Below are 27868 nucleotides of genomic sequence, written 5' to 3'. Positions count from 1 at the left end.
TTTTTAAAAACACAATTCACAACAGAGCTGTAACTTGTTTAAGTACAGGTGGGATGAGTACGTTCTTAGAGCAAACAAGCAGCATATAACACTGGAGCATGTCTAGATGCAGAAGTCCTTTAGTTATCAGTTTTCATTGAAGGTTGTTGTCATTACCTTTTTGCAGCAAATTCAATTTCAGACAAAAATCACTTTGTTGAATGCTTCTAGTCAAGAAAACAGCACTAAGTTGCTATTGACAACCAAGCATAATAATCCCATGCAGTAAGACAGCAGTATGTCTAGTATTCAAAGCAAAACAAAAATGCTAGCTTCAATCCTCTCATATACTAAGAAAAGCCATCACACTCTTGTCTAAAATGACCAAACAGTGCTGGCTAGTCAGGCAGGCTTGCAAGTTGATTGTTCATATGGTATATACAAAAAGGGTTTATCTACTTTCTCATTTTATGTGAACATATTGTTACAATTTGAAAATGTCTAAACCTCCATTAATGAGCCAGAGTTACAACTCTTCCACTCCAAATTTTTATTCCCTAATTGAAATTATGCAGTCTGTTTTGAGAAATGAACAATTTGTGTTCTTAATTTTTTAAATAAAGTGTTCTGTAGATTTACTGATAGCATGCTTTGTTATTTTAATTTCCTTGCAGGGAAGCAGTGTTGGAAGAGAATTTAAATTTTCTGACTGAAGGGAAAATCATAAGGAGCACCTCTTCCTGTTTAGACCTTAGGAAAATGCAAATGGCTGTACTGAGGAATGGCAGTGAATTGGGTCTTGGTGTATAGTCAGATAGTTTTATTTTCATTCTGTTCTGAAACCACTTCTCCCACACACTGCTCTTCCTACTGGAAGTTGTAACACCTGGCACCTTGCAGTATTGATGTGCATAAAACAAGCTGCTATAAAGTTTTAAAAACATGGTTTCAAGATTTCTGGACAGCAATCTTACATGTATTTCTTTATTTGCTGCATTTCTTAAACTCAGGCCCACTACCCCAACCCTCAAACAATGGTCTAAAAATGGATTGTATGCATTATATTATGCCTTTCCCCTTACACAAAACCAGTAAATTATATATAGGCCTGGAATCTCTACCATAGTTTGTGATAGTGATGCTGACTATTGCAGCATATAAGCAGGAAGGTAACATTACCCAGGCTTATAATGTTCCTCCTAAAGAAACTTGAGGGTGGGGGGGGGGGAGGATAGGACATGCCTAGTTTGTATACATCATATAAAAACATTTCAGCATTACAGAAGTTTTTTTTTTTTTCATCAGAAGAACAGGTTAAAAATGCTTCACTGTTTTTGTATCAATAAAAATTACAGTTCAGTATAGTTAAGTATTCTCTTGGCTACTGATGCACTGTGTTCTATTCAACCAGTCTATCAACATCTAGTGCCATTCAGTTATATCTTGTGGAGGGAAGGTAGTTGTCATATGTTTTTATACTTTCTTACAGATCAAATCTTTCAGATACAGACTCAAATAATTAAATAGGGTGGCTATTTTATTATCATAAGCTCAACACAAAAAAGGTACATGCCTATAAAAGCGAGGTCTTCAGTAAAGGCCACACTGACAACTCCATAGGCGCACACTGTAAATCTCACCTAGCTTAGATGTATTTATGAAGAACTTCCCATGCAGTCAGCTGCTGATTTTACCTCCCAGCTGCCTAGTCCTGTTGTGCAAAGATATGCTCCATTTCTAAACACACACACCTGCTGGAAAGCAGCAAGGCAAAGCAATTTTGGCAGAGTTCAATAAGCTCCATAGTGCTTTTCCTCAAACCCCAAACGGAAAGAGTAGGGACTTCTTTCATCCCACATTGTTGCCATATCACTTTCAGAGGTTAAAGGAATCTTGGTGTTCAGTGGCTTGCCTTCAATGAAGTTACCTTTTTCAGAACAGGCATGCTCCCTTGAACTACGACTTCACATAGTTTTGTGGGCAGGCTTACAACAAAGCTTACAGACTCCATTCTTCCTCTATGCTAGGTGTAAGGCAATATGGCACCTGTAGGTACCTGTGTTCACAGATCCTTGTCTTGGCACATATCCAAGCACCCTACCTCCACAAATCTCTTTTAAACAATGTTGATTATTTCAAAGCTAATGAAGGACCTCCATTTGCTGCTCCCATCTTTCCATGAATGCCCAAGCCACAGAAATCCTTAGAGATATTCCAAGGAAATGAAGATAGCAGGTGGTTGCAGGTTAATGCATTCATCTACAGCATGCCTATTTTATGGTGGAGCCCAAGACAATTTCTCAAATTAACAACTGTGCTCAAAAGACCCAAAAGTAGGCCTACCCCTGCTCTATACTTAGCATAGAAACAAAGTGGCTGTGAGGGGAAAGAAACCTCCTCCTCTGAATCCAATATGAAAGTACAGTGGGTGGCTGTAGGAGGAACAGAACTCCCCCATCTCTTCTGGTTTCCCATAGCAAGCTAGCAGTCTTTGTGGGCCCACAGTAATTCCAGCAGTCCACTTGCTCAAATGCTTCCTGTGCTTTTTTGTGCATGCAATCTACATAGGTACAAAATCCAATACTTTTTAGAACCCTAACCAAGAATATTTATGACAAGATAAAAAGGTGGATCATGAAGTTGTATTTCTATGCATTTTTTAATCTTTCTATCATTTTCAACCTTACAATACCAAACTAAACTTATTGAAGTTCAGGAGAAAAACACAAAACATTAAAACCTTGCTTTGGTCAAAGGCTAATGGATAAACTGTGGAATGCTACTCTTCTTTCTGACATGATTTACCAAGAATCTGCTCCTGATGAATAAAGATTGCCAAGAAGAGTGGAGAACTCTTATCATGTAGACGTACTTTACATGTAATTTTCTGGAGCACAGTCCTGCCTTGCACAACTTGTGATCCCTCTAGTTCAGCTTTCCCCCAAATGGTGGCCCTCGGGCATTTGGACCACAACTCCCAGAATTCCCATCCAGCAGGGTCATTGATGGGGAATTCTGGGTGTTGCTGTCCGAATGTGTCTAGGAGGCACAAGGCTGGGGAAGGCTGACTAGTCAAATGTAGTCCCCAGCTATGTCCTGACAAACCCCTGATCAGCAAGCCTCTAGCTGGCTGGTTGCTGTACAAGGCTGATGACTACAAGTTGTGCAGGTACTTAGAATAAGAGGAAAGATAAGGTTTTTTCCCTCAACTTTATTTTTTTCTTGTGAACTCAAGAGAATGCCAGATGTAAACATTTCTGAGCTGCCACCAGAAGAGATCAAGAAGCTGTAATTGCACTGTCCATGTCTAGATGAAACTTTTAAAATATTTGGGCAACTACAGAACAGGCAGTTCCACCTATGCCAATAACTTCTCCATTTGTCCCAATATCTTGTCCCATTATTCAAAAGCAACACTCTGAATTTTCCTTTATTAAGCACAGTATCCTTACCACTGCTAATACCTGGTAAATATATGAAGTTTTGCAACATAACACAATTTAAGTCAATACATTTTTATAACTTAAAACATTTTTAAAGTCTGGTTACACAATTCAAGTCCCTATTCCTGAGTAGTGTAATTCATTGATACAACAAATTTGAGATCAGCTATAATAAAACTGGTATCATAAAAAATTAAAACTGTAAGTACAACACTACACAGTGACTTTTTATTTTATAAAATCTGCAGAGATACCACAAATTATGCATAATAAAAACTTATATGCACATATTTCATTCAAGGAAATGAAAGTAAATATATTTCTTTTATATACAATTTAAATCAAAATTTACAATTGCATCATTTTCATGGAGGAGGTGGTTAGATAGAACACAGGTTTGAGATGAATAACTTCAACACATTGAAAAGATGCTATATATAAAGTGTGTATCATCAGTTCCTAGTAACTTTGCAAAATAGAGCAGTTTTCAAAGGCTAGCTTGTTATGTAGAAATAAATTACTGGGAAATCCATATATTCATATGCACATATATTCATAATTGTTCTATTAAGATTGACAAGACAGTAAAATGGTAATAAATTCCAACTATATAGCATAAAAATCTATTGAAACTAAATGCTGGATTGGTTACGTTATCTCCCAGTAACAAGGCATTAAACAGTATTAGGCTTTATTTCTATAAAGTTACCTGAAAAATGCCAACTATCTGTTTTGCTGTATATAATAAAATGCATCTATTCCTACTACCCCTTCCACTTTAAGGAAGAGAGCCTTCTATTTCTTTATTATTAAAATCACAATTGCTGAAACGAGTCATAAATCACAGATGACTCATCCTGTTAACTTTCACCCCACAACAAGTATTAAAACTATTTGAATAAATCATTTGTATTTAAGGAAAGTGATGTCTTCACCAATTCAGCTGGTCTTAATCATGGAATTTAAATTTTATACTAATCCATATTTGGTGCCATTCTGACATCTTTTTTTTTTAGAACAAGTGCTACATTTGTTTATACTTTCCTCTTAAATTAAAACTGTCAAATACTAAAAAAAATCAATTGGAAATTTAAAAATAATCTCTCCTTGAAGATTACCTATACTGCAAAGGAAATTTTAAAAAACCCTTCTAACTGGAGGCTGATTAGAGAGCCACCATTTAGCCTTCAGCTTCTACTGTAGATACAATGTAGATGATAATACCCTTCTACTCTGCAATCTACTTTTGCTAAAGTACAAATAAGAACCAACATTAAATAGAACACCCTGAAAATCAAGTCAGATTGATGCCTATACTCCATACACAACTGAAAATCACAGAGATCCTGAAATAAAAGTACTAAAAAGCAAAACAAGATTTTAGCACCCAAATGTGCACAGTCCTATACAGCATGGAGTGTGCATGTGTTATGAAGAAAAGTTGATGTTGATAGTACTATCAATATATGCCAACTTATTGTTCTCCATTTAAAAATTAATGATGGAACATCTGAATGATAAAAAGTTTCTATGTTACCATACGTATACCATTACTTCTTTAAGAAGAATGAGCTGGACTATAAGGCATCCCAAGGTATTATTTGCATATTGTAATGGAATGCAGTTCTTGTAAACAATAGGTCAGGGGCAGCAAAAATGAGACTAAACGTATTCCCTTAGGATCCCTGAAACCAGGACAATTGGTTAAGGGGATATATTTTGAACTTTTATCTTGTGAGAAAGCAAATGCAATCCTTTGTTTTCCTATACATTTGTTTTTAATCCAGCTTAAAATAGCTCCCTGGAAGATCTTTGAGCTAGAATACCAGCATTAGGAGTTGATTTCAAGGTTCAAACTTAATGATAACCTGAATCTACTGCTCAGGTTTATCACTTCTTGATTTTGTGGCAGTGTTGTTCTGGTGTATGCTGTTACTCAACTCCTGTACAGTATTTGTAGTGGGAAAGTTTATTGGAACCCACACCTGAGAGGCAGCTGTGGAATTACCAGGAAGGGTCTTTGAAGCATTGGACTGATGTTTATGACAGTCACGTTCCTCACCAGTTGAATGCCTTTTTCTCCCTGATTCTTCATTAATGGGAGGCTGAAAGAGAATATTTAGCATAATTAGCAGAACTATCTATTAAAAACCAAATTACTATCCATTTCTAAATTTATCAAGATTCTTAGCATTTATTAATTTAAAATGACAAAGTTTCAAGCCAATGCCACTGTGCCAGAAAAGAAGCCATTGTAGCATGGCTTGTTCAAGAGGTATCTAAAAAGTACATTAATATAATTTTCTCTTAATGTCCAAGGTCGGATTTGCTTTAGTAGCCACTGTCTGACACCTAAGACATACAAATAGTGCAAACATGACTCATAGTAGTACTGCTCCTTCTTTTTCTCCCGATCATTCCATTATTCCCATTCACATTTTGAACTGGTTGCAGAATCCTTATACAAAAGTTCCAAATTCTTGGTCAACAGTCAAGAAAGCTAAGATGACACTCTCTTGCATGATCTTCTGCTGTGAGACAAATACATTTTTATTTGGGCAGGCCTTTGGCATGTAAATTGGTTTATTGCTGAGGGGTGTTTTAACTTGTTGGGGTGTTATTTCTTTTATTCTATTTTAGTTGATTTGTTTTTATGTTTTCATCAATATACAGAGTGTTATTCTAGGGGAAAGGCGTTAATTAATAAACAAACAAATGATGAATAACTGAGTAGATATTATCTATATCAAGATGTGTTTGGAAAATGAAGGAACACACCATTTAATAATTCAAAAAGCAGCAGAGAAATGGTATAGCATAACCACAAAAAACCTGCCATCTATTACAAAGGTAGATTTATGCAAATACTGAGTTCAGTCTGAAGTTAAGTGGCAGCCTGCCCATCTTTGCCATTTCCCAAATAGTCCTCACTAAAAGATCTATTTATGTTTGTAAAGGCATAACTATATTAAATTAATCTAAAAGCCTCCTGTAATTCTAGCAAAAGACATTTCATCAGTCTACAGACATTTTCAGGTTGGACAGTTTAGTCCAATCAGTTTTGTTAATATACTAAAGGTGAAATCCTGTTCAGGTTTAGGAAGAAAAAAGGCCTACAACTTCCAGCATTCTGAGCATTGTAGGCATCTTTTCTGTCTATGCTTGCATAGGACTGCACATTTAATTACTTTGAGCAAATACTTACATCAACTCTGAAGTCTTCCAATCTTTTAAAGTTACATAGATATTCCTGAAGTTTGGGATCAATAGGTGGAGTTTTAGACTGCGAATACTTTAGATAAGCCCAAAATTTTTCTAAACCATACAGCTGACCTAATAAAAAGATGTTAAAATGTTTTTAAACATTGAGGATGGAGTGAAGCAATACCACACAATCTTTAAGAACAATGCATTACCAGATTCATAATCTCTTTTTGTTTCTTCTTGGAAGTCTTTAAAGATCTCTTGTCTGAATTTTTTTTCCAGCCCATAGCTGTAAAACCGGAACAAACATTCTAGACCATATCTGTGGAAGAGCAAAGAAGGAATAAGACTGCTGAAAAACATGTAACACTCTTTATCCCTGATCTATGCTTACAGAGTTGAACCATTAACATGATAAGAACTCCTGGGAATTAGAGGAGCATGTTTCATAATCTATCTCTGCTTGGTCTCTTCTTGTCTTACCTTGGGAAATTTTAGATAAATTCTGGTAGAAAAACATTGCTTATATGTGCCTTTGTGTTATAAAATTAAATATACACCTTTCTCACAAAGCACCAGCTTTCCAAGCCAGGTTGCTGTTCAGCATTGTTGTTGCCTTAAAAAGATGGCATTATCAGCTCGACTGGGAAAATGCTGGAGGCTAGTACCTGTGCAGAGCTAAAACAATGGTGCCCATTTGCTTCTGAATGGGGCTACCTGGGTCCCACAGAGGCCAGCCTGAGAGTAATTGTTAAACCAGACTTCCTAAATGGCTCCTTCATCAGACACATTTTAAACAGACAGACTTGGCTGACCTGAACTGTTTCATGAATTTGCTGGACTGACCTATCCATACAACTTAGGAGCACCATATTCAATAGTGAACATTAATTATGCATCATGATGACAAACCAATCCTACCAATTTAAGTTCTGAAACTAATTTGAAATACCAATTTTCACAAGGGTCAAATAACTGCTAGTGATACATCTATAGAAATTGGAGCTTCATTACTACAACATATATACCTTTATGTAACAAGATACCTAACGTTACCTGTAGTGTTCTTTTGCATCATCTAGAGCAAGTTGCCTGAATTCTTCATACATTTTCTTGTTAAAGTGGTCTCTGAGGAAAAAGGACCAGAAACGGAAGAGTGTGTTCATTTCTTGAGACTGGCCAATTCCCAGCCGTTTTCTTTCTGGAAAGAAGATAAAAAGTAGAACTAGAATGAGGCGATCAATTATTTTCTAAATTTATGCTTTATACTAAATTATAGCTTAAAGCACAAACAGTATACAACTTGGACAAGATCACCTTTATGGATGGGTTTATTATATTTATATACTTCCTTCAAGGAAGTCAGAACTTCAAAACTTGTTTTTCTATATAGAACATACAATGACCTTCAGGCATGCTGAGAATGCTTTTATATGTTAATCTGCCTTGCAGCAGCATCCTGTGATTATTTATTTCAAAAGATAGAAATTTTTCATACTTCTCAAAAGCTGACAAGATAGAAAATGCTGCATTTATGCCTATCTATACACACTCAAAGGATCAAAGGAACAGTTACAACTTAATGTTTATTTTTTTCACTTGACTGAATTTAATTACAAAGTATTTATTCTGATCTATCTAGCTATCTATCTGTATCACATTTTGTTTTTTTACAAACAGAGAATGTAATGAACATGCTGCAGTTTGCATTTCAAGCTAAAGTTTGTTTTTGGTTTTTTTAATACAGTTTTACCATTTAGGCATCTGTGGCGATACTTATGGTACACTTGCTGCGTAAAACCATTTTCCTTTAAAAGTTCATGAGAAGGATGCTGAAATTTGGGAAGTGAATGAGGGGTACATCCATAACTTCCTGATAGTGGAGCACCTTCCAGAGGTGATGTATTTGAACTGCTGTGGAAAATAAACAAGCAAGGTAGAATTTAAAAATAAAATAAAATCTTGGTAAGTGCATTTTATTTTAGCAGACAATGTAGAACCAACCTCAGGTTCCAACACTAACACCCACATCCAAATGCAAGGATAATCCAAAGATCCAGAACAACCATGTAGCACATCCCTTCACTATCTTTACTACATTCAAAATGCAGATGACAAGGTAGCATATGCAGATGTTCAACTGTGTCAAAACCAGACAGAACACAGAGAACTGCTATACAGCAGGAATATCATTAAATGAGAACCACCATCTCCACATACAAGAAAATGCTGTCAATGAGAAACATAAAAACACCCAACCTGTTGCCACCATTCTGAAACAGTATTCTTCCAAGAATACTGGGAACCACACACTTGCTTCTGAACATTTGAATCTACTCTGATTCCACAGGTTTCATTTTGTAACTATATTGCATGTACAATGAAAAATTATTTAGCTCTAAATTTGTTGTTCTATGTGAGCAGTGTTTTCCAGTGTCCTTTCTTATCAAGTTCTATTTCTTCTGATGAGTCAAGGTAAGACTAGTCATGACTGCAAATGCAACAGATACGAAATACCACAGAACAGCCTTATAAAACCATTAAAAAAGCAACTATGCATGACAGACACAGCATCTCTTCCTACGTTCCCATGCCTTGACACTAGTTATACAGTGGTACCTCGGCTCACAAACGCCTTGGCTCACAAACAAATCGGGTCATGAACAAAAATGACTGAAAAACGTTTACTTAGGTCCCAAACACGGCTTTGGGTGGCAACCAAGATCGCAGCCGTCTCCCCCCGCCCGGTTAAGGCAATGGCCACAATCGCAGTTCCATTCATGAAGGGAAGACTGTCCATGATCAGATGAATGGAGGCCATCTCCCCACCCCCAGCGCACCATTTGCACCCATCTCTCCCTCCCCCAGTGCAGCCGCGATCATGCCCGTCTCTCCCCCCCCCCACCCCCCAGCGCGCTGGGACAACGGGCGCTTGGAGGGATGGCAGGCATGTGCAGGGATGACAGGTGCGATCTCGGTCGTGCTGGAGGAGGGGCGGAGAGATGGCTACACTTGTGCTTGGGGTGGGGGGGGGGGAGATGGCCGCGATCTTTGTTGTTGTTACTTTGCCTCACATTTTTCTGATTTAAAAAATGGTTATAGAATGGATTAACCTTATTTACATTGAACCTTATGGGTAAATTTAACTTGGCTCACAACCAATTTGGGTCACAACCAGAGTCCTGGTATGGATTAAATTAGTGAGTCAAGGTACCACTGTATGTTGTATACAAGTTATTACCTAGTATCCTGAAAGCATCTCTCAGGTTTTTTGAGACACTATTTCCTGCTTTGATAATGATGATCTATTTACTACTCATGTATGTTTTCTTGAGGAAAACTTCATTTATATTAGCATCAGTTTGTAAATGCAATATGTCCTCTAGTACAAAACTGAGTGGATCTGTCAACTTCTAGGGAAACATTTCCTTCCCCTTATTACTTTAGACTTTATTTTCTAAGGTGAAACTATAATCTTTAAGATGATTGCACAAGTACAAAAGTTAGACTAAGTTACCACATTAAAAATACTACTACCTTATAGAAGATGTTCTTGGCCTGTGATCCTTAGAATCCATTACCCAGCCAACATGACTTTCTAATGGAGGGTTAGTACTATGCCGTGTTTTTCTTTTCCTTCTTGTCTAAAATAAAACAAAGCATTATATTTTCTTGATGTGACTGGAGCTACTTATCTGAAGAATCACAGCCTAATTAAAGTCAAGTTTCATAAAAGTTCACACTGCACATCATATGCATTATGAAGTCATAAAGGTGAGCATGATTAACCAACTGGCTAGCCTTAACCAGTTGATGTAAGTATTTCATTATGGATTTCATAGTTTGGACCAAATCTAACACTATTATTTTCTACTTTGAAAGAAATATTAAGAAGCAGGGTTTTTAAAAACGTGTTTCAGGTGTTGCGCTCTCTAGTGATAAGGGACACTAAATTATTAGGATCTGGAAGCTTTCAGTTACCTTAACATCAATGGATCTTGCTTCTTTAACCACAGGATAGAATCTTGGTGCTTTGTTGGGAGCCTGAAGTTTTGGTGTACGAGGTGTTTTAGGTGTTCTGGTAGGGTGGATTCTAGGAGATTCAGGAACTGCTGTTGGCAATGAGCGAGCCATTGTTTTTGGAGGTATTTCTTGAATGCCAAACAACTTACAAGCCAGCTCTTCAGTTAAATCTAAGCAGAAAGACCAGAAGATTGAGTGACCTTGCTTTCAAGTTGCCTTTTGGGGCTTCTCAATTAGCCTCTACTGGCCACTGCTTTATTTTATTCACTCTGTTCCTTATAGAAACCTGGGCCTAGGGGAGAGCTTTGCTAATACCCTGGACTGACCAAAAGATGAACAAGTGGGTCCTAGCTCAAATCAAGTCAGAACTTTCCCTAGAAGCAAAAGTTATGAAGCTGAGTATGTTGTACTTTGGGCACATCATAAGTAAGTAAGAGTCACTGGAGAAGACAATAATGCTAGGGAAAGTCAAAGGAAAAGAAGAGGAAGACCAAATATGAGATGGACTTATTCCATAAAGACAGTCACAGTCTTAAGTTTACAAGAGCTGAGCAGGACTCACAAGGATACAACATGCTGAAGGGCCTTCATTCATCGATAGGCCCCAAGACAACTTGACAGCATTTAGCAACAAATCTGGCATAAGAATGAAACCTTCAAGTGATTTTACAAAGCATCACTGAATGTATAAAAAAGTATTTATCTTCTCCCTCTAAGATACATAATAATGGTCAAAAATTGGGCTATATGGTAAAAAGGCTGTATTTATAAACCATTTTTTAAAAATATTAAAGAAACCAGTTACTATGCTTATTTCTTCAGAAAAGATATGGATTATAAAATGAGGAATTTGATTCAGATCAATTATTTAAAATCATTCATCCTGTTCTGTATCAAAAAAGTTCAAATCTGCCATTTTAATGAGTTATATATAGTAAACACATGTGCATATTGCCATACCATACACAATTTATTCTTGTGCATTTACTATTTTGCATAGCTTTCCTGGTTTTGCTGTTCATGGAAAGGTAAAGAGATTAAGCAGAGAACTGAATTCTTACTCAACTACTTGAAATCTTGATTATGAATTACATAGATAACTTAAAATCTGCCATTCCATACAAAATTCTCAAAATGTTCTCCCAATAAAACCATCTAAAACAACCTTTCCCAGATGTTTTACATCACAAATCCCTTCAAACTCTGCTGGCAGGGCTAATGTTCCGAGAAGATGCCAATGCATCTGAGAGATACCAGATTTGGAGAAGGCTACTGAAAATAAACAATGAGCAGGGAGATAATTGCACAACCAATAAAACCAATTTTTGGTTGTGATTTACACACATTGTTCAGTATTGTTAGCTTTCAAGATGTCAACCAAGATTTCAAACATACTTTCCATTGTATCTTTGCAATCATAAGAACTAGAAAAGTGTTTTTTATACATTAAGACTGATTCCCAGGACACTTGATGTTGTAACCAATACCACACTGGAACTAAATTCTGCAGCAAATACATACAGGTATGAGTTAGCAAAGTGACAACATTTTCCTAATCTATACTCCCCGCTTCCACTTCCTGGAATCTCTTCTTCTCAAAGAATTGCATAAAGGTGTCTGAAGAAGCATCCCTACTTACTTAGTAAGTGGTCAGCGTTTCAGAATGCAGTATAATGACCTTTACAAATATGACCAAACATACAACCCCATCATATTGTTCTCTATGTACCCCACTATAACTCCAATTTGAAAATTCACTGTACATGTTATAATCCTGTGTAAGAGCATCTCCTTTTTTCAGGTCAGGGACCATTTCATGCATATACCCTCAAAAATCAGAAAAATCCTTGTAAATTAATTGAACAGTGAAGGGTGTGAACTCCTGGAATACCATATGAATACTGTAATGATCATGAAACATTTAATCAGGTTGTGCCATATATAGTATGATCTTAATAGGGGCTTAATCAATTTTATGTAATTGTATTGAATATACCTTCTTGAGACCTTGAAGGACCAGGAGGAAGATCTTGATTTGGATCAATGATATGCTCAGGTGTAAGATTGTCAAATTCCTCTTTACTGATGAGATTTAATTTTTTAAAATTTTCAACTTCTTGCTGAAATGCAATAAAAATACCTGTAATAACTTATCACAAGTTATAGAATTTCACAAATAATAGTTCACAGAGAAAAAAACAACTCAACATGAATCAAGCATATATTATTTGACTAATGAATTTTAAACAAAAGAAATTAGAAAGATTAAATAAATATACCAGTCAGCAAATGAAATGCAATGAAATTGTGTCATGTTTAAAAATAAAATATTACAAAAGGAATAAACCCAACTTTTCCAGGTCCATTTTCCATGTCTCAAACACCAGATTACTGTTCTCATAAAGTGTGTCCAAACTAAATTGTGTTAACAAACGTGATTCGGTTTTTCATGCAAAGGTCTTGCCTTCCTTTTAGTTCAGGAGAAAAGTATATTGTGCAAGTGATTTCTCTGCTGTATCAAATGGACATTATTTATTTAAAGCCTCAGGGCGGCTCACAACAAAAACAAAAACAAACAAAATCATACAAAAATTATACACTAAAAATATTAAAACCCGGTGCATCTCGGCTTAAATTTTTTTAAAAATCCTATATAATAAATTAACACTTAAGTTTTAAATAAAAAGGTCTTAGCCTGGCGCCGAAAAACAAATAACGACGGCGCCAGGCGGACGTCTCTGGGGAGCACATTCCATAGGTGGGGCGCCACCGCAGAGAAAGCCCTCCTCCGGGTACTCACCCTCCTAATATCATTCACAGAGGGTTCTCGGAGAAGGGCATCTGTTGCTGATCTCAAGGGGCGGGAGGGCATATATGGACGCAAGCGTTCCATTATCTCTAAACAACCAACAATAACCTTATACATTGCAATCTGAGAAAGAAACATTGGTACTTATCATGCAGATTTCTTATTGCTGGTATGTGGAGGAAATTTAGGTTGAGTTTTACTTCTTCCATTAGATCAAAGAGGCAGGTATAATATGAATGAAGTTTTGCTACTTTTGCTCCCAGAGGAAGCCACCCTATGCTGTCACTAGGTAGAAAAAACTAACATTCAGTATGCATTCAGAAAGTAACAGAAAAGAGTCAACGCTGGGAGTTTTTTTGTGACTTTGCTATAGAAAGAATGTGTGAATCCCATTTAAAAAAGCTAACAGAAAAAACAGCTGCAGCATGTATGCATGCATGCATGCATGCATAAAAGTACTGATCTTGGATATTCTGTATACACCAACAAGAAGTAATCTTCACTGTTAAGTTCCAGTGTTACTTTTTTGGTGTGAGAAGCTGGATTATGTGAAAAAACAGTATGATGATCTGGACAGTATAGATGCCTGTTTTCTTAAAGTACACTCTGCAGAGATCCTGCTGAAGGCTGTCCCTGAACATCTATAATTGTCGAGTTTGCAGTGTCCTATAAGTGTATTCCCCAAGGACCAACAACAGCCTGTCACTCAGAGAACAGGGGGTTCAATGATGGGGATGCTGAGGTAGAATGCACTATGATGTTTAGCTATCAGCCATATGTTCTGTCTTGTACATTATAGTATAGTATAGTATATGGTAGAAGTATATACCATTTGGGGTGGGGTGGAAGAAGTGTGCCCAACTATCTAAAGGAAGGTGTGTATTTTTATATATATATAGAGAGAGGGGTCTACAGATGTCCAGTTTATGCCATAGGTGCTCAACTGGACTAAAGGAATGCGTTTCTCTGATCTGCAACGTTAGTCTCCTTTTGGAAAATATGTAAATCACACATGATTGAGAGTGTGTTGATCTTTGACACTCTCTTTGCAGATGTTATTCCGGTTACTCTAATTGTAGTGATTCAAACAGAAGTTTTAAGAAGTGATACTTGTGTAGAGTTTTGAAGAACTGAATCTGCAAACTGCTTAAGACTTGATTAGGAATATTTTTCTGAGGTCTCCGGCTGAAGGCCAATTTGTTTGGCATAGAGTTTTGGTAACAAAGATGTGAGGCCCAAAGCTAGTCATCAAAGAATGCTGCTTTAATTTAAATCACATCTCTAGGAAGACAGAAAGAAAATGTGGAGTTCTTTGTTTATAAAAACATGTATAGGCTACCTTTCAACCGCATTGACTTTTACAACAGAAAATGACTCAAACAGTATTAAATAGATTAAAGACAGATTTAAAAAACAGAGAAAATGAAGAATTTAAGCTTCAGTAAGCAGTATTAAGCCTCACTGAAGGCCACATGCAATAAAATGTTTTATTGCCCACCTAAACACCATCACAGATGGAGAAAATCTAGTATCTTTCAAGAGGGGTGCTGTCAGAGAAAATGCCCAACCAAACCTCTTTAAGTCTTGGGATATAAAGCAGGCCCTCCAAAAACGACCATAATCTACAGGCAGGTTCACATGTGAGGAAGCAGTATGTCAGATATTCTTGCTTCTTACTTTTTAGATGATGACTAGCACCTTGAACTGGGCTTGGAAAGAAATCAGAAGCTAGTGGAACTGGTTTAATATAACATGTTCTAGGAAGTATATACCATCTAGATCCCTGGCTGCTCATTTTGGCACACTCTCCAAGGATAGCCTTATGTAGACTGCGCCCCAGTAATCCAGTCTGATAATGAGCAAAGTATGTATCACTGTAACAGCATCAGTCTTCTCTAGAAGCAACACTTGCTAAAACTGAACACTGGGACTTCTGGCTGTATCACCAAGCTGGACATCAAAAAGCAATGCTGGGTCCAGGAGCCTTCCCAGACCATGAACTTTTAGCAGAGAGGTGGGACACCTGATGCCCTCTAAATGATACTGGACTCCAATTCCACCATCCATGAATACTGATCATGCCTGTTGACCCGATGGAAGTTGGAGTCCAGCAAATTCTAGTGGGCTACACGTTCATCAACCCTGATTTAGAGAGTGTGCAAACCAATCCTGAACGGGCTGCACTCTCATCCCGAGTTCAACTTATCTACTGACTTTCAATACCTGTCTTATCCTGACTGAGCCACAACTTGTTAGTCCACATCTACTCCATCATTGTGCCAGGTTAATGTTTCAGAGCTTCAACTTTCTCGGGATTAATTAAAAAGGAGAAGAAGAATTGGGTGTCATCAACACATTGATGGTAGCCATGTTCAAATGATTTTCCCAGCAGCTTCATGTAGATGTGAAAAAGTATGGGGGCTAAAAGAGTGTTTGAGGTGTCCCACAAATCATCAAGCTGAGCAATTATATACCAAGTGGCAAGGAGGACATGACACTTCCACCTGCTTTCATTCAAAAACAATAGGACAACCTAAATACAGCTACTACAGACATTACAGATTCTTTTTACAACACAGGATCATTCAAGCTTGTTGCTGTTGTTGCAGGATCAGAATTATGAATGAATTCTCACACAGCCAAGTAAACAGCTGCAGGAGCAGAATGAATACACACTGAGCCAGCTAAGTAACTGCATGACCTGAGGGAATGCCAATGAAGCAACACAGGTAAGTAACTGAAGGATCGGTGTGCCTATGAAGTAACAACAGCTGCTTATTGACAGTTTACATGTCAGAATGATCTATTACTGAGTTTGTTGCAGAATCAGTTAAGCATTTTCTTGTCTAGGCTTTCTTATATCTACCTGTCTGCTATTATCTATACTGTAAGGTCACTCCTAACATTCAGGCTTGCTATCTCTCTCTTTACTTTCTTTCGATTCTGTTGTTGTTGCTTCTTCCAGCACTACTTTGCCTTCTTTCTCTTTCCCCCAAGCTTCAAGCATCCAAGGCTTTTAACTTTACTTCTGTCCCACCTCTTCATTCTCCCTCTTGAGTCCTCTGACCATTTACTTGTCCCTATTCCCTTTTAATCTGCTCAACTAGACCCTGCTGTTGCAGACTCCTGTTACTGAGCAACTGGGGAAACTAGAGACTGTCTACAGCAACCCTGTTGGCTCCTCACACTGAACTGAGCCATCACATAGCCAACAAGAATAAAACAAAAGTAGAAAAAGAATAAAAGTGCTTTTGTTTTTAAGAACAAGACTGCAAGGGTAAAATGTGTGTGTGTGTGGGGGGGGGGGATTATCCTATGTTTGAGATCCAGGAGAAACTGTCAGCCATTTGCTCTGGATCATGTACAGTAAATATGTCTAGATATTAGATTATGTCTCTAAAGAGATAGTAAATACTATCTCCCATAAGGAACTACTGTCCCACCAAAGGACTACAGTGACTGAGGCCTTAATAAGACTAGCAGAGCATGGAATTCCAGTGGCTCCAACCTTACTGGCTGCTGACTGTTGCTTTTAAAGAAATAGTACCTATTGTTGTAGTCTCATGTCTTGCCTGGCTGAGAGACAGTAGAAGCTCCAAGGAAGCATCCCCAAAACCAAAAGTAGATGGTAGAGCTACATCTTCAGCCTGGGAAGAAAAGAAGGGGGAACTGAGGGTTCTCCCCACAAAGTATAATCATCCATAACCCATCTGAGTATCAGTCTTCCTTGGCATAAGATGGAAACACAGAATCAAGGGCATATGAAACCATGAAGAATAAGAAAAAGCTAGTTAGAAGGAAAATAGGAATAAACTCATGCAAGAGAAAAATGTACCTGGCTCTCAAGGCAGAGAAATAATTTAGGAAATGCTTCCTTTGACAATCAAAGTAAGAATAGTAATCCTTGACTCTTGAACCTGAATACAGGAATGAAGTGCTACATAGATACATCACCCCCCCCAAGTCCATGGCAACAGAGAACATACTATTATCTTGATCTCTATATTCTATGCTTTAGGTATTTTTTAAAACTATGTACAGTAACATTACAAGTGGTCCTGAAAGCAAAAATTTGCATTCAGATGTGTAACTGTTACACTTCTGTTCATTTTCTAATTTTCTTACTCTTTCAGTGATTACTTTTTCATTTCTGAAAATGATGTAGGCTCAAACAACATTGAAAGCCAAATCAAAAATACAAAAGGGACTAACAACAACACCACTGCAAGATCACAAAACTGCATTAAAGTTAATATTTCATTTCCAAGTAAGCATTCTATTCATTAGTCAATGCAGAAACTGTTTTATTATTACTTATGGACTTCTAATTAACAACTTCTGTTAAATGGGAATTCAAGAGAAACACAATTTGTCTATTCATTTCAGCACTCTTTATGAAGAAATGCATTATGCTTAATAGCCCCATCATATCTATACATGCCAAAACTCCAAAACTGTCCTTCCAATTAATTTTCATCCATGAAGTACATCTTTGCTAACAGGAGTTCTGGCAGCAAACCTATTCATTAAATCATATTCGGTCCAACAGCTCAAACACATAATTACCTTCAGAGCAACACAGTCATTTTCATTCTGCTCCATCCACAAATCCTGTTCATAGTAGTATAAGCCATCATTAATAACTTTGGCAAGTTCTGATGTAATCTTTGCCCGTGAAACATGGTTGCCAGTGCGATCTCCTCCAGGATGTTTTCTCATATATGGTGGTGTCTGCGTTACAATCAAAATCTTATTTAAATCCTGATCGTCAAGTTCATAATCTGAATCACTGTCTGACCACTCTGTGAATGTATTTTTGCGGCCCTCTATTTGTTGCATCTCCTCATCAAACAAGAAATCAAGTTCTTCTTGTTCTTGCTCCTCTGAAAGCAGGGGCTGTGGCTGCTCATGCCCCAACTTTTCCTCAAGTGTCAGCACAGTTTCCTGAAAAGGACAAAGGTTTTTTTTTCAAATTTTCTGTGAATCAAATAAACCTAATGTATTGTTTTTGAAAGAATGCGGCAAGAAGTCTAAATGAAAAGAAAGTAAGTAGTGTTTAACAGCAAGAATAGTAACATTACCATTCACCATACAAGATGTAGCAAAGAAATCTACAAATGATGTTTTATCTTTCTTAATATCACATCCATTTATTTTGGACTTACATTTCAAATCAAGCAATAGTGCTAAAAGGCAGCAGCATTCTAACAGAGGTCATAATCCAGAGAATGACGTACACTTAAACCCACTGATTTCAAAGGGTTTACATATATCCTACTAATTTTATGCATTCTTCTCTTGTCTCAAGACTAAATTAAGGATATATGATTTATAGTCATTGTCCACTGATACTGGAAGCAATGCAACACAGGTACAAATAATGGATGCATAAACTTTTTGTTTGTTTTTTTGTTTATTATTTTCTTAACATAGACAGAATACAGAAAGAAGAAAAGTGTATGCATATTAAAGTAAAGTAAAGCAAAACAGAATAAAGTTGCCATGGGAATTTGAACAAGTACAACCAATACATTCAAATCACAAATTTCAAAGAGACTGAAAATACCTATCTTTCTGCCATTCAGCACTCTATGGAAGTTCAGAAAAGAGGGAATTATTATTCTGTACACCAACAAATTTTTCAGTCACTTTAAATCAATTTTAAATCCTCAACTACTTTTTAAAGAGTACCCTTTTACATCCAAGTAATTATACTGGCTATAAAAGAATTTTCATTTGTTATTAAATTCTTCAACCAGTCTTCTAATTACATAATTAGTTAATTTTGCCATCACTGCATATTCTGCCAGTTTATTTTTCCATTCTTCAATTGTTGGGGATTCTGGTGATTTCCCTTTAGAAGCAATTGTAATTCTTGCTGCAGTTGTCATATATTTAAATAACTCTGACATATTCTTTGAAAATGTCTCAGGCATTATATTCAGAAGCATATTCTTAGGACACATAGGAAACTTAGTTTTAAAGGTTTTTGGTATTTCCACATGTATCGATTTCAAAAATCCTTTGTTTCACAAGTTCACCACATATGATTGAAAGACCCCCAGCTCTAATATCCTCAGCTGTGCCAAGGTCAGTTTTCACCATCCACAATTCTCAATTTCTCATGCAAAGACATCAGACAACTTTGCAACTGTTAAGGTCCAGCTAAAGCATCAATAATCATCAGGAAATTGTCCATTTCAGAGTCCTTTCCAAATATGCAAACAAAAATGCCTTCAGATTCTAGGTTGCAGCAACTTAGGGTAGTACTCTCTTGGCACAAAACGTAGAATAAAGCAAAAAAAGAACAGCATGTCAAAACACGTATCCAAAATAACTTATCCTTCCTAGATTCTAGGAACACCATCATCCTAAAATACTTTCTTTACTTGAAAGGGACAGGCTATCTTACAATACCTTTGGCTTAGCTGGAGATGGCCGGTGTCTTTTTTTCACTTCTATCCAAGGTTCAGAGTCCAGATCTGGCAAGCTTGTAGATAACCCTTTAGACATTGTTTGAAGGCTACTTGTTTCAGTACTTTTCTTAGTACATAAAATTCCCATTCTTGGAGAACTTGGTGCAGATTCTAAAATTGAAAATGGTTTTTGTATTTAGAATAGAATAGTCTATTTTATTATTATTTGCCTTACTGTCTTCCTTCCATGGAGTTCAAGCTTCTGTTTTTTTAATATATGTAAATTTACCTCACTGGTGTTTCTGTTAAGGTAAATTTATCACCAAACTTGTGAGATTAATTTAAGAAATATTTGGAAAGTGTAGAATGGAACTCTGGTCACTTACCATGAAGGTTCCTTCTGGTTCAGTTCAGTGTGAGGGAGACATTCAAGAGTGGGTCAGATCTCCCTCACTGCCCAGAAAAGGTCAGGATAATGTGATGAGTGTCCTCGAATGTACACTCTGGCTCTACCTCAAGTTCTGCCTATGGCTAAATTTGAGGAAGAATACTTGTTCTGAAGTAGTGAAGTGGTATATAAATGACATAGGAGAAAAAAGGAAGGCAAGCAGTTCTTCCCTTCCAGTAGAGATGAAGCACAGAATGAAGGACAAATAGTAAGCTGACACCTCAACTACCAGCAAGAGCATGGGGTTGGATGCCTTCACCACACACCAGAAAGAACCTTCACTCTGAGTGACTATCGTTCTATTGCCATTTTGCTATGAGGAGACATCCAAGAATGTTATGTACGTAAACTAGGTTTCGAAATAGGGTAGGATGGTGGTTGACTTTGCTATAGTCCTCATCTACCAAAGGCTGCTTGAGTGGAAGAAAAGGTGTCTAACTCGTACCAACATGTAGATTTGGTTGGAGTGGGGGCACTGGTAGAGAAGACAGACATGGATCCCACCCATGTGGAATGTGCATTGAGATGTAATGGTTGTGAGACATATTGAGACTCTTAGGTTGCTAAGATTTAAGCTTTTTATCCACCTAGCTATGGTTGAGCTTTGTGCCATTTTCCTCTAAAGTGGACTGGAAGCCAACAAACAAGGAGTCAGTGTGCTAAAGTGTTGCTGTATGTCTTATGTAAATTTAGAAGCTAGAATTTCTTGGGATCTGGAAAACACACCATTAACTTTGGTATCGAAGGATCAACATACAGGACTAAAGACGTATTTGCTATTCTAATTAGGTTGTGAATGATGGTCATCAGACCTATGGTGTAGGCTAATGTCACTAGATTTGCTTATCATGAGACCAAGGGGCTTCACTTCCTCTCTGAATCCTCTCTAGAGGGTCAGACAGGGAGATCAAGCTTTTGCTCATATCCATGCCTGCACCTCAATGAATGATTTCCTTTTATAAAGGTAAAGGTTTCCCCTTGATGTTAAGTCCAGTCATGCCTGACTCTGAGGGCAGTGCTCATCTCCGTTTCCTAGCCGAGGGAGCCAGCACTTGCCCACAGACAGTATCCGTGGCCATGTGGCCAGCATGACTAAACAATGAAGTGCAACAAACGCGGTTACCCTCCCACCGAAGTGGTACCTTTTTATCTACCTGCATTTGCATGCTTTCGAACTGCAAGGTTGTAGAAGCTGGGACGGAACAACGGGAACTCACCCCATTGTGCACATTCGAACCAGCAACCTTTCGATCAACCAGCCCAGCAGCACAGCAGTTTAAACGACTGCACCACCTACATCTTTTTATAGGCATAGGCAATTCTTTTTGGTCTTGACAAGAAAACTATGGTTGGCTACATGTGACAGAGTATAGGCAATACAGGCCCTTGATTTCTCTACGGAAGGTACTATGAGAAGTATGGCTACATATGGATGCCTGAAGATGAGAGTGGGCCACCAAAGAAAGAATCCACTTGGAGAAGATTTTGGAGGCTGAAGCTAGGCCAAAGGACAGGGACTATAAAGTAGGTATTCTTGCTTGAAAATAACACTCAAGTAATTTTGGGGATGTAGTTATAGGAATATGGAGACATGCTTTATTAGGTCTACAGAAGCTAGAAATTCCTGTGAATGCAGGGCAAGTGGAGGATTTCCATCACAAACTTGCAGTATGCCAGACTCCTTAATGTACTTCAAATGCTTTCCAGTCGGTCAGGTCTTAATGATTCAAGGGTCTGAGCAAAGCATCCTGCCAATCTAGATATAAAGAATGGGACCCTGAGTCTACTTGTTTTTGCAACACGGCATCTGAGCAGTCATGGAATCTAAAACCAACTGTATCTATATGGAAAGTACAGCATGACCAGAATCAGATCTATGTGGAGTGACATGATTTCCAATCCTCAAATATTATAAAAAGCATTCTGAACTCCTGAGAACCTGAGCCTCCACTGGTTACATCTTCCTAATGAAAATATTTGGAGAATGTTTTTCCAAAAAAACCTGTTTGGATGTTTATTTTAGGAGACAAGAGGTATCACACTGGGAATATATTCTCATGGAGGGTATGCTTGCTCTGTACCAGTTTTCACTTCAGCCAGCCAGTTCACTTGCACATTCAAATATAGTTCACAAGGTGAGAAAGCCGTCAGGTTGTTCACTGGCCCAGACAGGTGAGAAACCTCTGACTTTAGAACTCTCTGCCTGGTTTCCCCCATGTAACTTGGGTACTTTTGTACCTCTGTAGTAACCCTGTCCATGTGGATAAACATGTGGTTACTCTGACATCTGTGGAAGAATGCCGAAAAATGTCAGGGAACTGCTGTAAGATTCACTGATGAGCTCCTCTATCCTCTTGCTCAGAGCCATTTAACTTATGGGTAAAAGACAAGACTCCTATAGCAGCATGTCCTGAAGAGGACTCAACAGAATTAGCTGTCCAGACTGAAGGCACTGGCATTTTATTGAGGCAAACCATCAGGGAGAAACACCAGAAAAAGACTTAATGGCCTTCGTTCTTCTTTATGAACGTTCTTCTTCATTCTTTTTGTTACATTTTGCAGTAACAAACAGTGGGTGGATTATTTAACTGACTGGCATTATTCCATGTTGTGACTTAAGGTAAGAGTGAATTCTCCTGTAGCGAATGAGCTATTACCCAACTACTCATGTCCTTTTATAGAGGCTAATGATGCCGTAATTAGGGTAGTTTTTCCTACTGAAGTTTTTATTAAAGCATATTCCTAGCTGCTGTGATTCTGATGGGAGTCAATAAATCAAGAAGGCTTGTATGTGCTTTAGCCACAAGACCTGCACACACAGCAGAATACAGATGGGACTTTCTGAGACTGGAGATGTACTACTTATGTGTTACTAATGACATCAAGAGCTTGGTAAAGGCCCAAGCTACAAAAGCTAAGGGTGAGTATTCTCTGATACTGGAGATGTCTTTCTTCATATGCAGACCTTCAGAGATCCTCAGTGATCTGGAAGAACATGTAAGATACAGCTCCGTCAGTTTTATGAAAGAGATGTGTTGCCTTTCCTGCACTGTTATCAAATGACTGAAGGATCTGAATTCAGAATTTTCTCTTACCTGTTGAGAGGTCTGAAGGTGCTAGGTAGCTTTCCAAATACTATTCTATTTTGGGATGGTAAAAAACATGAAGTAGGTATGTGAGAATCTTTCTGGCAGTGGCATTTCTTTGATGGCTATGTTGGAGAGGTGACAGATACTAGTACTCATAGAGGCTTGTCCTGAGACAGGATAAGCCCAACCCTAGGAGCCCATTTTCATCTGTTTCAATTTAGTCTCTCCCACTGGGGTTTCTTCTAGGAACAAAACCTCCACCTGACAAAAAGTGGGCTAGGTGATGTATGGGAAAAAGAGTTGGTCATATGGAAGCAACTGAGTCCAGTATGGAAAGAGTAATTCTCTGCTTTTGACCCTTTGGTTCCTCTTGTTGGTAAAGGTTCCCAGTCTGTAGCCTAGACTACTGATTCCTTTAATCAGAAGAAAAGGCCAAGAAGTGGGAAAAAGCTGTGCTACAGTTGGGAATATAAATTTGTTCAGCCTTCTGAGATAAAGAAGGCATCAATGTTTCCTTTCCTGCTTTTCTTAGAAGTAGACCCTATTTCTAAATAAAAAGTAGTCACACATGACCTACCTGTATCTATCTATAACAGATAGTATATACTAGTAGTATATACTACCCTATAATTAGGGTAGTATATACCAAAACCCTAAAAAAGGGCCTCAAGGTCCACCCACCAATGCTGAGTCAATATGCCAGTAAGGTACAACTTCACTTTTTTCTTGAAGCCAGGTAGAACAGTATTGGAAAGAGAAAACTGTCCCAGAAAGCTGAAAGTCAAGAGATTCTCAGCTCCTCTAAACTGCTAACATAAGCCAGAAGACAATGACTCCTCTTTACAGAGAAAGGGCAGTTGTACAAGCTGAGATGTATCTCATTATTTCTCCTATGGTAGTCAGTTAGGAACAACTGAGGGAAAAAGAACAAAATTCAAGCAGTACAGTGGTAACAGTAACAAGAAAAAGAGTTACACATATATATCCGCCTATGAAGTGCTTAATGCCAACTAATTTATTTTTTATACTGTGCATTAACCAAAGCAATTGGGTTTTCCAGAAAAGGTAAAGAAAAACATCTTACCAGTATATGAGCCAAAAGCTTTGCCTGGTATGAATTCTGGGCAGTTAATAAGTTGAGAAAAGTCTGTCTGTGGAAGACTGCATGGAGAGGGACCCGGAATTGGCCATTTTTCTGGTTCTACCTTTTTCCTCATTTTTTGATCTACAATTTCTATTTCTGTGCTGTCCTTTAAGGCCTAGATGATACCAGTAAATATGTATTAATTTATTAACAATTATGTACATAAGGAAAATATAGTGTTGCTTAAGACTAGAACCTTTCTTCAGTTACAAAGAATTATTCCCTAGTTATACTTGCTTATAACTAAAAAACAACTAAACATAAATGTACATTAATAATTATAAATGAATAGTAACTCATATATGCTTGAACAGTCAGATATTTCATGAAGCCAAGAATGCTCTTTCTCATTATGTACTTTTCACTTTCGTGTGGTCTAAGGAAACAGACACTCCAATAAAAAGTTCTGAACTCTAACCATGCACATTTTATATTTTATAGTGGTCCATGTTTTGTCCAATTTCTTTAATGAAATTTGAAAGTTGTTAACAGGGATAACTGTTAAGTTATCCCTGACCTTGTAGGATAAAATACAAAGAGGACAATTGTAAAGGGTAAGTAACAATTAAGCCTAATAAAGCAAAATGTGTTTTGTTTTAAATTCTATACTTCTCCAGAAGTGTAGCTTAAAAATTCCATATCCAAGTTAAAAAAGGCATCCATTCCACCAATCCTCAGCAGCAACTGAAACACCCCAAATGCACTAACATTCATATTTTTATTGACTTGTCTATCTAATGAACAAGTGTTGCTCTGGTATTTCTGACATCAAACATTGTATTTCCCAAAACTTGGATTTTGAGGCACTAAACAGCTTAAGTTAGCAATTCAATTAAGCACTGCATCATCAATGTAACTTTTATTTTTAAACTGTAATTCTAAAAGGTCAGACAAAAATGTAAACATATCTCGCTGAAGTGCTCTGTACTTCCAAAGATTTAAGCTGTGTTAAAAGAAAGAAAAAGAAAAAAGTGATTTAAATAAAATGTATATTGCTATCCAGAAGAAAATGAAATTTAATTTACCTCTAATATTAGACTAACATTTGTAGTGAGAGCTTGTACCCGATGGAAGCTGGCAATCAAAGAAATAGGCAAGAATCCTTGTTGGTCCATCTTTCTCCTCAAGAAGAAATCTCTTTCCAAGTTTTCTACACTGAAATAATACTCGCTGAAGGCAAAAAAAAAAAAAATGTTTAGGGCTAGCAAACTATTTTTTCTAATCTAGCATTACCCTTTATCAAGGCAGAATTTCTTATCTCCTTGCAAATAAATATTGATGGTTATCACTTTATTAACTTTAGAAAAATGATTTGCACTGATGTAGGTTATTAAACAACACTTATCACGGGCCACTTATCAACAGAATAGCCATTGCAACCAATTATATAAGGATTCTAAAAAGTTCGAGTATATGCAAATCATATGTAGTCTTACAGGATAGCCAAAGGAGTTACAACAAAACCACTGTACTCATTATATATGGCTAACAAAGTGAATTGGGTAAACAGATGCAGTGCACCAGCTTCATTACTGCTTTTATATACAGAACAGAAGTGAATGCATTAAAGTGAAAAAGAAGAAAAATCTCAAATGTTTTTCTTTATCTAATTAAAACATTAATCACATCATGGCAGGAAAATGGAAAACAGAATGAGAAGAACACAAAGCACATCTGATATGACAAGAAACAAGTTTTGAAGTAAAACATATATAAAAGAAATTTAAGAGCTCTACAAACTTTAAGCACAACGTATACTGTGCAATGAGTCGGAAAGATGAATGAGCAAGTTTTGCCTACAGATAACAGGTTAGGATTCACTGATCTTCTGTTAAAAGCTATTTAGCTTTAAAACAGAAATGTTTTTAAATACAGTAGTACCTTGGCTCACGAACTTAATCCGGTCCATGACTCTGGTCATGATCCAAATTGGTCATGAGCCAAGTTAAATTTCCCCATAAGGTTCAATGTAAATAAGGTCAATCCGTTCTGTAACTATTTTTTTAATGTAAATGTAAAGCAAAATGACAAAGAACAACAAAGATCGTGGCTATCTCCCCCTCCCCACCCTGAGCATGAGTGCGGCCATCTCCCTGCCTCCCCAGCGCAATCGCGCCCCTCATTCCTGCAGGCGCCTGTCATCCCGGAGATGGCTGAGATCGCAGTTGCACTCCTGCAGGACAGACGGACACAATCAGAGGGGCGCTCGTGCAGGAAAGACGGGCGCAATCTCAGTCATCCTGCCCCCCCAGCACAATAGCGGCCACCACCCAATGTGGAGTTCACGACCTGAGTCAAAAATTTTATGAAAGTTTTGTTCACGACCCGATTTGGTCATGAACTGAGGCATTTGTGAGCTGAGGTATCACTGTAGTTACAACCTGAAGACTCACTTTGAAGAAATAAGGACTGTTGGCTCACATTCACCAAGAACTCATTATGATAAACTTGTAAAAAGTTTAAGGATTGAACATTCTTCCGTTTGAGAAATTTGCAATAACGTGCACAGAATATAGGTCAGCAAGAAAAGAAAAACAATCTCTCACTAGAAAGAACTAAAATTGTATGCTCGAGGTGCAAGAATTGGTTGGTTCAATCAACAATTTTAAATGTGTCCAAATTTATATTTGGAACTTCCTTGGAATTTGGTCAAAGAAAATCTGCAGCAGTACAATTTTTTCCACTGAAGGCAAGATCATGCCATAGTGTTATGAGAATACATAGGCAATCTTAAAACTTTAGGAAGTAAGTGATTACACTGGTGCCAGAAATATTTTAAGTATTCTCTCTGCAAAATATCAGAAAAGATGTTCTTAAGGATATGAAGTTTAAAAAAGGCCATGTATTTTTTCAACACTAAATTTTATAGATCAAACAGCATGGCCACAGCATTAAAATAGATTTCTACATGTATTTTAACCTTGTCTACAGTTCAGCACTGAATATTAAGAACCCTGGACAATTTTTCAAATTTTAAGAAGACAGAAGTGCAATTCAGTTTTAGGAAAAATAACTTTATAATAGACTCTCTCTCTCTCCACACACACACACACACACACACACACACACACACACACACACACAACCACCCCTTCCACAGCTGTTGCTGAAAGAGAAACTCATTTTCTTAAACCCTGTTCTCAGGAAATAATTTCAAAAGATGAATCACTATAAACAGATGTATGATAATTTTGCCAGAAGGACCTTAAAGGATTCCCCTTTGATGCAAAATATAAGGGAATGTTTTTAAGGACAGTCCTAACACAAGCTTTATGACAATAAACAAAGTTACAGATTTTAAAAATCTACACAC

General features: G+C 37.4%; 1 protein-coding gene across 4 annotated transcripts in view; it reads right to left on the bottom strand.

The window, feature by feature from the left end:
- Nucleotides 1-2619: 2619 nt before the first annotated feature.
- Nucleotides 2620-27868, bottom strand: part of LARP1B (La ribonucleoprotein 1B) — a 47639-nt gene continuing 22390 nt past the window's right edge. For 2 of the 4 annotated variants that reach the window (XM_044429677.1, XM_044429678.1), the window contains 12 exons: nt 25581-25725; nt 24496-24670; nt 19876-20045; nt 18025-18402; nt 12646-12769; nt 10608-10819; nt 10164-10270; nt 8380-8540; nt 7683-7827; nt 6839-6948; nt 6628-6755; nt 2620-5527 (listed from right to left, as the gene is read on the bottom strand). In XM_044429677.1, the coding sequence (XP_044285612.1) occupies nt 5297-5527; nt 6628-6755; nt 6839-6948; nt 7683-7827; nt 8380-8540; nt 10164-10270; nt 10608-10819; nt 12646-12769; nt 18025-18402; nt 19876-20045; nt 24496-24670; nt 25581-25725 (2086 nt within the window). In that variant the 3' untranslated portion in view covers nt 2620-5296. The other 2 variants (XR_006414673.1, XM_044429679.1) reach the window with 2 other exon arrangements.

Source organism: Varanus komodoensis, unplaced genomic scaffold (genome assembly GCF_004798865.1).
Source record: "Varanus komodoensis strain SLA01 unplaced genomic scaffold, ASM479886v1 scaffold2, whole genome shotgun sequence".
NCBI classification, from domain to species: domain Eukaryota; kingdom Metazoa; phylum Chordata; class Lepidosauria; order Squamata; family Varanidae; genus Varanus; species Varanus komodoensis.
Note: the sequence above shows the minus strand (reverse complement) of the source record. Positions and strands in the feature narration are given on the sequence as shown.